General features: G+C 34.8%; 1 protein-coding gene across 3 annotated transcripts in view; it reads left to right on the top strand.

The window, feature by feature from the left end:
* LOC145663850 (uncharacterized) overlaps positions 1-14,853 on the top strand; it is a 226,098-nt gene that overhangs the window by 176,345 nt on the left and 34,900 nt on the right. For all 3 annotated transcript variants that reach the window (XM_081729974.1, XM_081729972.1, XM_081729973.1), the window contains exons 11-17: positions 80-256; positions 2,563-2,737; positions 5,082-5,308; positions 6,574-6,744; positions 8,504-8,659; positions 8,833-9,045; positions 11,482-11,829. In XM_081729974.1, coding sequence (XP_081586100.1) covers positions 80-256; positions 2,563-2,737; positions 5,082-5,308; positions 6,574-6,744; positions 8,504-8,659; positions 8,833-9,045; positions 11,482-11,829 — 1,467 coding nt within the window. The remainder of the gene's footprint in view (positions 1-79; positions 257-2,562; positions 2,738-5,081; positions 5,309-6,573; positions 6,745-8,503; positions 8,660-8,832; positions 9,046-11,481; positions 11,830-14,853) is intronic.

Below are 14,853 nucleotides of genomic sequence, written 5' to 3' on the forward strand. Positions count from 1 at the left end.
GACACAAATATATGTATGAATTAATGTTAATATTCAGTATTCTTCTAACTATAGAGTTCTCTTTTCTGTTTTGTTTCAGAAGTGACAAAGGAAGGTATCTGTCCTTTCCACTCAGAAGAACTGGACTGCAGTAATACAACAGAATGCCAGAAAGACATGGATTGCAGCGACAATTTGAAATGTTGCTCGTCCAGTAACTGTGGAAGAGTTTGCGTGGAACCCATTTTGAGTGACATCGACGCAAATTCTCCGACCAGTAAGTAAATTTTACATCATTTACAAAATATCATTCATTATAGTTAAAGAATACTTACTTGGTAGTATTGGACTACCACAGGGTTGCTGAGGCAATAGTAGCAAACTATTGCAAGTTAGAAATTTCCCTGAAACTACAGACGAAATGTAGAGGAATTTTTAGTTTTCAACACCATTTCACTCCGGGATCCTAAAATTGTGCTAATTAAGTGCTAATTGCGCTTACTAACCAAAACTTTGGAAATCTCTATTTGATTAATTCATTAATTGGGTTGAAGTTTATATCCAGCTGCAATCAAAATTGAGTTCATACTTGCATTGTTTTGATACTATGTTCTCATACATTTGGCATCTATAAAAGATTCATATTTCTAAGGAACATTTTCTGCAGTCTTATTAAAAGTTGAAAATTCTAACACTATACACTCTTTGTATGGAGTCGAAATTTAGCTTTGAATTTATCCAAAAACTATGATAAGTTTTTCCTAGGTTACATGGTATTAACAGCTATAAACGATCAGTCAGAAAGGTTTTAATTGGGTAATGTGTATTCAGTGTTTCGGTTTTTAGTTTTCTCGACCGAAATGTATCATCCCTTAATTCAAGTATCCCCGCACTTTTATCACAATTCTGTTAACAAAAAACATTCTGTGGTTCAACCAGGAACCTACCTTGAATCACGCACACCGAAGGTACTAATGCTCACGATTCAGCTACTGTTTGCATAAAAATGGAGATAGTCTACTCTGTCTCTCAAGAATGCTCAACATAACAAGAATGCTCTTATGTTTCTTTTCATTTTTCAGAATGTTTCCGACATTGACGAATAACCCTAACCGTTCTCTACGTAATTATTTAATATTAGAAAATAAAAGTGAAATGTGTCAGACTGTGTATCAAGCTATCCTGGCATGTCATTCAAGTTTCCATAAGATATTTGTAAAGTTGGTTGTAGAAAGACAAGGGCATAATGAGTTCCTTATAGTAAACGACAAAAGTTTCAGTGCGTCACCCTAAGAAAGTCCATCTCCAAATCAAGGATAAGTTTTCTGATCAGTACTGTGAATCTATTGGGAATTTATGCATACTTCAATATCCCCTCATGTTGCACCACTTGTCTCATATTGATAATCAAAGCCACGTGTTTCAAACCATTATTGGCAAGCAGACGATGGATATCATTGTCACCGACGGACACGAGGAGGACCCTCTTTGACACCCCTCCACGAGCACCGTCGAAGATTGGGTACATAAGCGGATGTTCAAGGCATAAAGGACCAGTTTTCAACTGTTCATTCCTCATTTAATATCTCTAGCTGCTACGGGCAAGAGATACCCCTTTCTCTCCAAGCTGCAACGGGCGGGAGAAACTCTTGTAAGACTATCTCCGTGCTGCAATGGGCAGGAAACTCTCAACCTTAGATCTGTGCTGCAACGGGCAATATATATATATATATAGTAAGATTCCACATGTCCACATAACATGCGATAACCATGTGTACTAACACGTGCTAATAGTAAACAAAAACATAGCAGACGATGGACCCGAAGGGGAATCGCCCACATTCGCCAGCAGTCGGCAAGACGGAGATCACCGATGGCAGCCGACACTCCAGGATAAAAGAGATCAGCACGCATCTTCGAGCATCAATCTGCCCAGGTTGATCGAATCACCTAAAACCCCTCTCACGACGCTTGGTCACCGAGAGGTACCTATCTTTATGCCCACGATGCTTGGTCACCGGGTTCCTTTCTTTATCTTACCCAATTTATTAGTGGAACTGCTTACTGTATAGCTTTTGTATTTAAGAAGACAATTTTATAATAAAAAGTGATGGGAAAGCCCAAATTCCCGTGTACACTAATTGCTCTACCTCTTTAGACTGAAAGAATTTTACAATATATCCTCACATTTCCTCTGTGCTGCAACGGACAGGAAGGCTTTTTGTATTTAACTTTGAGAAACTCTTAAATACTTGAAGAAATCAGTTATTTGTGATCTGTTATATTATAAACTATACAAGATATTATAAACTTTGATAATAAAAGCTTAGGAACAAAAACAATCATGCACAGTTTCTTCTACCAAATATTACGATACTATTCTCCTATATCTTTAAGTCAAGTGAAAAAAATGAAAACAAATCTCGTGAACAGTATTAACCATTTATTCATTTTTAATGTTTATTTATACATTAAACTAGTACATATAGCATCTACATACAACACAATTATAGCAATAAGTGAATATCTCGTACTTATACAGAAACTTTGAAGGTAATTAAAAACATATTTTCATTTCCGTAGTGTGTGAATATTTACGTGACTTCTCTGTGAACATGGAAGCGACGCAAGAAGAAGTTGTGCTTGCTTTGGATCCACCAAAATGTTTAGAAGATGGAGCATACGAAGCCATGCAATGTAACAAGAAGGGCAGTTGCTGGTGTGTTGATGATTTCGGAACTGAAATCCCGCAGACTAGGCAAGTATATTCAATGTTGTTACTTTATTGTATTTTGCCAGTCAGAAATCTGTATATATTTCAAATGTCATAGAACAAATCGTCGCATGAGAACCAGAGAAACATAACTCCAAAAATGCGGTTTTCGTTTTCTTCATGTTTGGACATAATTTTGAAAGCCCCACTTGGTGTAAATGGAACGTAACGCCATCTGTTCTCCTGGTCGATCATCTGTTGTAATTATGCTCAACTACCATCTAATTAAAAACACATCTTTCTAAGAAAATAATATTTTTGTCCTGTCGCCTGTAAACCTACAAAAATGGAGTTACGCTCCTCTGGTTCTCATGCGACGAAATATATCACAATATAAACAAAATAATATACAAATACTAGGAATGCAATGGATGTACCCGATTGCAATGAAATGAGCTGAGCGAGCTTAAACTACGTAATCATTCCTGGCCATTATGCAATAATAAATGCCATTTTTAATTGTTGACAAAAAAATTGCGTGAAAACTTTTTCCCCATGTTAAGTCTATGCAAGCGTTTTTCGGTGATTATTCCTCGATGGTACATCGGATTTTTGATTTCGACCTATGTTCTCACTCAGCACGACATACTCTATCAGCGTGCTAAGTTTTCTTGAGATCGGCCAAACGGTCTAGGAGGAAGCGTTTTTCGGTCATTATTCCTCGATGGTACATCGGATTTTTGATTTCGACCTATGTTGTCACTCAGCACGACATACTCTATCAGCGTGCTAAGTTTGGTTGAGATCGCCAAACGGTCTAGGAGGAAGCGTTTTTCGGTCATTATTCCTCGATGGTACATCGGATTTTTGATTTCAACCTATGTTGTCACTCAGCACGACATACTCTATCAGCGTGCTAAGTTTGGTTGAGATCGGCCAAACGGTCTAGGAGGAAGCGTTTTTCGGTCATTATTCCTCGATGGTACATCGGATTTTTGATTTCGACCTATGTTCTCACTCAGAACGACATACTCTATCAGCGTGCTAAGTTTTCTTGAGATCGGCCAAACGGTCTAGGAGGAAGCGTTTTTCGGTCATTATTCCTCGATGGTACATCGGATTTTTGATTTCAACCTATGTTGTCACTCAGCACGACATACTCTATCAGCGTGCTAAGTTTAGTTGAGATCGGCCAAACGGTCTAGGAGGAAGCGTTTTTCGGTCATTATTCCTCGATGGTACATCGGATTTTTGATTTCGACCTATGTTGTCACTCAGCACGACATACTCTATCAGCGTGCTAAGTTTGGTTGAGATCGGCCAAACGGTCTAGGAGGAAGCGTTTTTCGGTCATTATTCCTCGATGGTACATCGGATTTTTGATTTCGACCTATGTTGTCACTCAGCACGACATACTCTATCAGCGTGCTAAGTTTGGTTGAGATCGCCCAAACGGTCTAGGAGGAGTTCGCGGACAACCAAACGGCTAACCCGAGTATAAGAGCTTCGCTTCGCTCAGCTCAACAAGAGAATCAAGAATTTAATGAAGTATAGCCGAAATTTATTATTATTAACTCCTAAAAATTTAATTTCTATTTAGCTAAAGTGTTGTCGACGTATAAGACATGTATCAAATAGATAGATAAATTCTCAAGCATCATTTTTGAGAAAACCTTAAAAAAAAAAAAAAAAAAAAAAAATTGAGGCGCTCAGAAGTGGGTCGTTTGGTGTCAACAATAATTAACAATTTTCATTATTGTTGGAAGAAATTGATTTTAGGTACCATATATGTAGGAAATTACACTCTTAAGATGCCCCATCACGGCGAAATTAAATTACCGCTAATTTTACAGTAATTATGTGATATCTTCAAATAGATAAAAGATAATCGAAAAGTGGAACAAGAGCACGCTAGACAATATTATTTTACATGAGATACTGTTATCACGACTTACTTATTTGCTTACGATTTCCAGCCCATTAGAAAATCAGCATTTATTTTCGCGTTTATAAGTGGCTGCAAACGGAAAGCTACTAGGTGACTCGTACCTCATGAAAAAATAATATTGTCTAGGGCGTTCTTGTTCCACATTTCGATTATTATCTTCTGTCTGTTCGAAGATGCCACATAATTACTGTAAAATTAGCGGTACTTTAATTTCGCGGTGATTAGGCCTCTTAACTACCAGATTCTATCTATTGTTTTTCTATTAGTGATACATTCCTCTTTGCTCACACATTGTAATATACAATGTCATATGTTACCGTAATCTATTAATATTATATAATCCTGTTCATGTGACGTATGAAATGTACAGCGGGAAGTATTCTAAAATATACCAAAGTTATTAAATTAAATTAAATCCGTTGTATGATCATTTGTTAACAGGAGGAACAATAGCAATCTGAATTGTGAGGAAGTGCGCTCAGAGCTCAGTTGCTTGGGCCTCACATGTAGATTGGGCTGCGAATATGGTTTTGTTCTGGACAGCAAGACGCGCTGTCCTCTATGTCAATGCCGCAATCCTTGTGATGGAATTGAATGCAAACCCAGTGAACAGTGTACAATGGTTGGTGTGGACTGCGAAGTGGACTACTGCCCTCCCGTACCTGCATGTAAGTCTACGTTCAGTGTGTTTCTAGTAGTTTTTATCATTGTATTTAATTCATAATCACTTGCATGTTTTGGATACAATTGAGGATATTGCCGGGTTAGAATACAGTTGTCAAACTACAAAATTGAAAATATGCATGGTTTGGAAACATCTTTCCCAAAGTACAAGAATACCGGGCTATAGCCCTCCCCTTGACCCTCAGGTATACACTGGATAAAATTGACTTAAATCCTGTTTTATACTGGATAAAGCGGAAAACTATGGTTTAGCTCCTCCCTTGATCATATCCTGGATCCGCCACTGGTAACAAACATGTGTGTATATTGTAAAATTCTGCTTAATGCAGGTGGTAGGTAGAACAAATCACACACGGAAATTGTTTTCTTTTCACTCACAATTTTATTAGAATTTCCTGTTGTAAACAGTATGATATATCACTATAAAGGTATACAATTTCTCTAATAACTAGGAAAAGTAGGCATCCCAAGGTTCCAGCAGTCTACATAGAGAAGGAACCAACAGAGTTCTAAGCAAACTAAGTGAGCAGAATAGGAGGTCTTAGAGCTCCAGGCAAGCCAGAAGGCTTGGGTTAGGCACATAGGTGGAGTTGGGAATTGGTTGCTGGGAGAGCAGACCTTTTATCTGTTGAGGGGGCACGGTTTATACAAATCAGAATTGAAGGATCTTATAAATAGAACTTTTGTTTATATGCTTTTTTTATGCTTTTTTATGTTTATATGTTTATTTATATGCTTTCCTTTTAAGAAACGAGATACTTGTATTTCGTGAAATAACATGTAATTTATTAACTTAACGTGACTAATAATGTACCTAGGTAGTTACGAATTCACAATTTTTCAATTAATAAATGTTTATTACTTACAGTAAATAGAATTTAATATATATACAAGCAAGGAAGGGGTAAAAATGTACCTCAAAGATAGACGTACAAGAAGTCTTTGACAACAATGAAAGCATAACTCTTTAAAACCTTTTTAGTAAAGCGAAATGTATTCGTACTACATACACTGGAACAACCACAGAATACACTATCACAACCCAGTGTGATTAGATGTTTGCATAGTAAACTGGAAGTGATGCTTGTGTTGTAATGCGAGTACTATCTCTTCCTGAGATCTTTAGATTAAAAACCACAAACATGATACTACTCAAATTTTCCTCCTATCAAGCAAATCATATCGACAAATTTGGCGAATATTGAGCGTTACATATTGAGTACAGCTCATTTTTTCTTCTTGATTACAGGTATCCCAGCCCAATCGAAAGATTTAAAGTGTCCTTCTGGAGAACCTTTAACAGATGGTTATACAAAAACTGTTCAAATCTGCAAATCAGCCTCTCAATGTCCAGACGGATATTATTGCTATAAACAATCAGAAGATTCTGAGGGTGTTTGTTGCACTGATGTTGCTACTGGTATGTATGAATTTACCACAATTTTCTAAAGTAAAAACCATTAATATTTTATTTTCTCGTAAAAATATTTTCCATTTTGGCTAGATATTGTTAAAACTGTTAACTACCTTAGTTTCTGTTAAATGTTAACATTCAATTTTAAATTAATATTCATAAAACTCATATAAGAAATAAAACGTCTCTGTTTCTCAGCTTGTATTAGAAAACAAAAAAGAAAACGTTAGATCTTTTCTAAAATATTTAGAAATAAGCATAAAATAAATATATATTTTTAAAAAAATTACACGATGTATGTGTTTGGTGTATTCTTTGTTGTCGGGAGAATTTAGGAGAATATTTTTACAGTTAAAATGGTGAAAATGTGTGATTCGTGTAACTTGAAAAGTATTAATTAAGCCGTTCATATGCCAAACCGATTAACTCCATCCAATGAGATTTTTCAGTAGAGAGCATTTTAGTAATTTAGATACAATGTATTTAAATGAGAGTCAGAACGTTTAGGTGTTCTAGTGGCAAATTGTTACACTATGGAGTTAATCGATTTTGCCTCTGAAAAGAATGTATCTTTACCAAGTCAAAAATGTGTAGAACTAAAAGCAACAAAAAATGGAGTTAATCGGTTTGGCTTCTGAACGCCTCAATTGTACTCACAAAAACATGACATTAGCTAAATAGAATTATCTTGCAGGCAAATTTCACAGCAGTCAAGATTCACCCTTTTCTGATTATCTCAGAAACATTTTATAGTTCTGAAAAAAAAAATGTTCAAACCTATTAATTCGAGTAGCCAACATTTTAAACTAATAGAATTTGACCAATGGCGTGACAATACAAAGGAAGCAACTCAGAAAACGTTAAATTCCAATGGAGCTCGGATAATATATCGTTTACAAGCTATTTGCAAGAAAAATATTTTAGTGACTATGATGTGTCTTATAACTTCTATCTGAAATGGCAAACAAGCATATTTCAGGAACTGACATACAATAAGATCTGAATTTGCCCTTGGTGTATTCTGATCGAATTATAACATGAAAAAAGTGGAATTCCGTATTTCATTAATCTAATGAGATTGTACATATTTTGAGTTAATAAAATTGACTATAGGCGTCGCCCAAAGGGCTAGGAAGGGATTCAAGAATTTTGAATTCCAACGAGGTCAAGTAATACAAATATTGTTTTAATGATCTTTGGAAGACTAATACTTTGATACAGCTCCGACATGTCTATGGTATCTCTATCCAAAGCAGCCCTTTTGGACAGAGGCAACACAGGAACATACTACAATGTTTGTCTATAATAGACCTTTCAAGCAATTTTTAATTTGATCTCGTTTGTTGTTTAAATATTTTTAACCCTCTCTCGTACGTGCCTTTGACGTGGGAGGACCGGGTTCGATTCTCGGCGGGAGCTTATGTGGTTCGGATTCCACCTTAATCAGTAGGTCCCATGTCATATAACTTCGATGCTGAAAGGGACGGACGTTAAACTCAAAATCAAGTCAACTCATTTTTAGCCCTCTCTACTGATGCCACTGATCCAATTGTGTTATTTCAAATTATTGGCCCTCGAATTCATGGAATGTGAGTTTAAGTAATTTCTACCAATATCAATTGTTTCTGAGATGTAAAGTTAAATTTCTGACTTTTGGAACCTCCAGTATATATATATATATATATATATATATATATATATATATATATATATATATATATATATATATATTTGATCGTTTCATTTTAATTGCTTCTTCTTACAGATAGAAGTGATAAACTTGGACAATGCCCCTACCTAATCCCAGTAAAATCTGTTTCTTGTGATTATGAATGCAAAACCGACAATGATTGCACTGGATCCAATAAATGCTGTTCCAACGGCTGTGGTACTCAATGTGTGGAACCTGTAATGATGACCGGTAAGATTCGCTTTTCAGTTCTTTACTTTAATTTTTAAATATTTGTTCTAAATAATTGAAGATCTCTGCTATGAAAGGTAATAACCTACATTCTTTGAAAAACATAGTTATACGATCCTAGAAGATATATATATATATATATAGTATTCTAATATCTCTCACATCAATTGTAGCTTGTCAACATCAGAAGGCTATTCTTGAGCATCACGCTCATGAGAGTGGAACCCCTGCCCGTCAAATGTACATTCCTCGCTGTCGAGCATCCGATGGACAATTCGAGCAGATCCAGTGCCATCCAACTACCAAGGAATGCTGGTGCGTGGATAACGGTGGGAATGAAATTGCTGGAACAAGAACTAGTTCTGGATCTACTCCTAGTTGCCTAGGTAGGTCACAAATTGTTATAAAAGAATGAATCAATTTTAATTGGAGTTCAGTTATTTTTCATTTATAATAGTTAATTACTAAGGCAGATACCTTGTTTATCCGGACTATTTACACGTCCTAAGAATTTCTCTTCCTGATACTCGGTTCGTTAGTTGTGTCTCGTAAATAAAGGAAGCATCAAATGTACCAAGCAAACCTTTCGAAGACAATGATCCAACGCGCTAGTCTGCTAATTCATCACTTTATTTACTTATTTACTTTATGCAAGTTTCCAGAAAACATAGTCTTTAAAATATCATGTATTTCATTGAATGTTTAATCATTTAGTCCATCTTTTATTTTCATAATTATTACGTATATGTATTCTAATTGAGTTTACAGTACAACCCCTCAAATCCGAACCCCGGAAATCCGAAAACCCGGCAAATTCGAACACGTTCTCAGGAAAAAAAAATTAACTACAGCTGGAAAATGAAAAAAATAGATTTAATCACACAAATTTAGTTTTTTTTTTTTAAGATTTTAACATTTTTAGACTTAATGCTTATTCAAAACGTTATAAAATACAGTTAAGTTTAGATAAAATAGGAAATAGTTTACGTCTACTTACGTATTTCAAAAAATCCAAAACAATGAAATCATTTTAGGTTTAACTGGATTACGATTCACACGAAAAATTACAATAATAAATTAAACAAACACTGATTTTTCACTTGAAGTCAGTTATCTTTAACTGTCGAAGATTAGAAAATAAGTACGTAATATTATTTCCCGGGTAATCCGACCCCCCGAAATCCGAACAGACTTCAGCCCCAATTAGTTCGGATTTGAGGGGTTGTACTGTATTTGATTTCTTAGAGTATTATACGAGTGAGGACCCAAAAGAAACCGGACATTGGTTCTAAAAAAAATATAAAGTTTTTTACAAAATTCTTTCAGTCACCTTCAAAGTACTCTCCATTAAATGCGATTTATTTCTCCAGCCTTCTTTCCCACTGTTTGAAGCACCTCTGGAACTCTTCAACTTTTATACCGTCCAATGCGCTCTGCGAAGTTCTTTTTACAGTCTCTACACCATCAAAACACTTTTCTTTTAGATTTTTTTTTTAATTCTCAGAAACTGTCATCACGTTGAGCAAAAAGTTTGGATCACTTTTAATCTGATTTTTCAAGTCTTGGCTCAAATTCAGACGAATGTTTTTGATCCTGTGTGAGCAGGCAAGAAACAAACTTAACGGCAACACGTCTCATTTGCAAAACCTCACACTGCCAAGCGCTTCAACTCACTCCTGCCTCTTTTGAAATATCATCGATCATGAAACGACGATCCTCGTTTATTTTTTCGCAGTTTTTTTTTTTTTCGATATTTTCGTCGTTTCGAAATGATGAAGAGCACCCAGAACGAGCATGATTTTCAACACTCATCTCACCACACTTAAAGCATCCAAGCCACTCAAAAAGTTGCGCGCAGTTCATACTATCCTTCTTGAAAGCCTGTTGAAGCATTTGGTAAATTTCCGTTACCGATTTTCCAAGTAGGAAGCAAAATTTCAAACACAGTCTTTGTTCCTTTGAATCTACCATAGCAATTTTGCAGGCGGCAAACAAGAACAGTTAAGAAAAACAACAACACGATCAAACGTTAACTTCCTACGGAGACGCCGTTCGGCCAACTGATTTGGGAAGGTCTATACTAAACCCACCTAGCGGGAGAACTCTTTACTACGTCTAGAATGGAGCGCTCTTTCAATCTGATTTCTTTTGGGTCCCCCATCGTATTTCTTTAGTGATGACAATATTATTAATGTAGAAAGACAATCCGTAATGCTACGACTATTGTGTGTAATACACATTCACTATGTGGTGATTTTCTACTCTAGTACGTTCGATGGTGACACAAGTTGATATTTTTAGATTAAGACCCATGCATACTAATTGGGCGTGAATCGTAGCAAAAAGGGTTCATTTTCAACATGGAACAAAACCATTTTGTGTTGACAGCCATAAAACAAAGGATATTATTAGAAAAATGTTACAATAGAAACATAGAGGTACAACATATCAATGGGATGATAACATAATCAATCTATAGAGACACATTATTCCCTGATAACAATAAAACAAAGAATACTTTCTACAAAATCTTACATGTTCCATATGCCTACCAGATGATAACATAATTAATCTGTAGAGACATATTAGTTTTGATGAACAAAGTGTGTGCAGCTCCATGTTATAAATAAGGATTAAAATATAACCTTTCTGTTGCAATTTTGTTTTTACTATTGTTGGATTTTAAGTCTCTTACTGTTAAGTTACTTTGAAGTAAGGCGAATTGAGCTTAATTGAAAAGTTTTTGGACCTTCCTCTGGAATACAATTTTTATTTTTATTTTTTCCATTTGTAAAGCATTATATTCTTTTTTTCTGTACCAGCTCGATCTTCGTGCCCCTTGTTAAAATGCGCCAGGAACTGTGAGCATGGTTACGTGTTGGATGAAAATGGCTGCAGAACTTGCACTTGTAAAGATCCCTGTGAGAATGTCAGGTGCACCAATGAAAAGGAGGAATGTAGGCTTGTAGATGTCAATTGTGTGGATGAGCCATGTCCTCCCGTGGCTATGTGCTTACCAAAAGTTGAGAATCCATGTCCGTTTGGAGAGACATTGAAGAATGATAATGGAACCGTCGTTCAATGTGGTCCACATAGTCATTCTTGTCCAACCTCACATAAATGTCATCTAAGTCCTTTTGGGGAGTATGCAGTATGCTGTCCAAAGCCAAGTAAGTAATTTAGATTTTTATTGCGATCATAAAATTCCACAAAGAGCGTTTATACAAAATTTCAATTTTTTAACGATTTATTTTTTGTCACGATAACGTTACCCAATTACAATGAATAGAACTATATTCAAGAAATTAATACTCAAAATTACAATAGAACACATATCTGCTTTTATTTTGAGGTGTATCATTTTTCGAAAGAAGCTTCTTTCACTGTTTCATTCGTGCATTTGAATTAATTAGAATTAAAGTATGAATTTTTAAATATCTTTCGCATCAACATCTTGATTTAAGATAGACACTGAGTACAATTAGAACCTTGACTGATAAAAATGACCATATTGTATTTACATAATCTAAAATTGTAATTTTGTAGATATTGAATTTCGAGGAATCCATCTGAAAATTTTGAGTAATTGATATGTATCACGTAGTTAATTTATTCGAAGTATTTATCAGATATACTAACTAATTAATGTACTTTATTTTTATGTTAAATACACACGAATACAAATCAATAACGGAACAAAACAAACATTTAATATGCAGTTCATGATATTGATCTATAATACATATATAAAGACTGTAATATAAATAACATTGATTTTAACATGAAGTGTTTTGAATAAATTTTAACGAATTTCTTGAATGATTAATAAAATGCTATATGAGTACAAACGATAAATTAAAAATATTTATAGTCTATATTAACCGGATACTGATGTTTGAAATCAAAACTTGCCTCTTTTATTACAATTACCCAGGGGTGCCCACAAAGGTGGGCTATGACGCAAACTGCGTCATTGAAATATTTGGGGGGGGTTAAAATCTATATAAATATGTTTGAGGGGGTGTAAAAATTAATCGAAAAGTTTTTTTTTCATGGAAGAACACCAACGGATAGACAATTGAGGGGGGGTGCGTCATGGACATGAGGGGGGTGGGCACCACTGAATTACCTATTCTAAATATATATATTCTTGTTATAAAAGGAAAACATCTCAATCTGTGAGTAACACCAATTCCTAATATTTATCAGTTGTCGCTCCGTTACGTTCGGTATATTCCTGTCTGCCTTCCTTTATTTGAAAATGGACAGGAATGATACTAAACATGAATGTATGCAGGTGTTTATTATTAAGGCAAGAACCGTATTAAATATAAATAAGGTTATTAATATTTATACAAAATCCATAACCACAAGTACTTATTCCATGTCAAGCACAATATAATTTAGTAACTAAACCACATAAACACAGTACGGTAAACTTCCGAGTATCCGGTCTAATATGGCGGAAGGGCAGGCCGGAGTTCTATGAACAGATAACAAAAAAGATGGATATTCCAAAGTTCTATGAACTCATTTCTTTATGATCATTAAGCATATCCCAAGAACAATTCACAAATACAGTACTGTACGTACTGTACAGTTATAATAAGGAACAGCGGCAAGCGTACTGTATTGAGGTCCTATTACACACTGACAAAACAATGAACAAGGAGCAGAACGCTGCTCTTTTCCTGTCACAACTTGTATTTTGCACACGACACGTTGGAGGATCGTGGCAGACGCCCGCTTCTAATGCTTTGGCAATGTTGCCAATGCAACGCCTTGCCTTCCTCATTTAATTACGATAAAAGAAAACTATGCCGGATAGTTGCGAGCCGGATACTCGGGAGTTTACTGTATATATAAACTACAGACTGTTCTTACCTTTTACCTTTAGAACAGTGCAATATTTAACACATTACTGTTAACAGGCCGTAACCGTACTGAAATTTTAGCATTAATATTTATGTAACTATTTATTTATGTATTTATGTACTATTTATTAATATTTATTTATGTAAATATTTATGCAAGTTAGTTTGTGGGAAAACTAATAAACAAAAGAAGAAAAAGTTAAATGGGGACAAATAGAACTTTTAATTAAACATGATTTTAACCTATATCGTACAGCGAGCCAAAGGCTTGAGCAAAACAAAATAAAAGTAATATATACAAATTACTGACATTCAAATATTGCTACTGTAACTACTCTTAATCTTCTTGGTTTAAAGGTACGGTACCTCTACCACATACATAATAAAACCCTGACAAGGAATACAAAAATGTTTTTCACATCCAAACGATATTTCTAAATTAAAAAAAAAAAAAAAAAAAATTAACAGCGTTTTTCAATTAGCTAAATATATTCATCACATTTTAATATTTCTCAATTAGGAAACAAATTTTTCACATTGTAACAATACGGCTTAATTAGAAGAACATATATTCATATTCCAATAGCTTCCTCAACTAGAAAAAAAAGTCTTTACATTTAATGATTGTTGTTGATTTAAAAATAATCTTTATATTTTAACATTTTTTTTTCAGTTTAAAAATATTCTTTCAATTGTAGCACTTTCAATTCGAAAGAAAAAAATCTTCCCATTCTAAGAACATATCTCAATTAGAAAAAAATGGTTTACATTCTGACTATACCTTTCTCAATTAGAAAAAAAAATATTTCTTTACATTCTAATGATATTTGTTAACCAGGGGTGCCCACAAGGGGGGCTATGACGCAAACTGCGTCATTGAAATATTTGGGGGGGTAAAAATCTATATAAATATGTTTGATGGGGGGATAAAATTAATCGAAAAGAAGATTTTTTCATGGAAGAACACCTACGGATAGACAATTGGGGGGGGGGTGCGTCATGGACATAAGGGGGGGGGACACCACTGTGTTAACTTAAATTTTTTTCTTCTTGTAACAACCATATTCTCATTATTTAAAGATATAATTTTACACATGTTTTTAGCAATTTCTTAAAAACAAATTGTTCCTTGCTCCTTTTATTTACTGGGTGAGAAGTTCAATTCGGGTGAGAAAAGTTACGTGTAAGTTATCCAGAACTAACGATGAAGATCACAGAGAATAACTAACTCACTTTATGGCCTATGGAGCCTTGAGGTTCAATGCTGCATTTACAAGAGTTTTCCATTGACTTCTGTCCTTAGCCAACTGCATCTAGTTT

Source organism: Thermobia domestica, chromosome 11, assembly GCF_964235325.1.
Source record: "Thermobia domestica chromosome 11, izTheDome1.hap1.1, whole genome shotgun sequence".
In the NCBI taxonomy this organism is placed as follows: Eukaryota; Metazoa; Arthropoda; class Insecta; order Zygentoma; family Lepismatidae; genus Thermobia; species Thermobia domestica.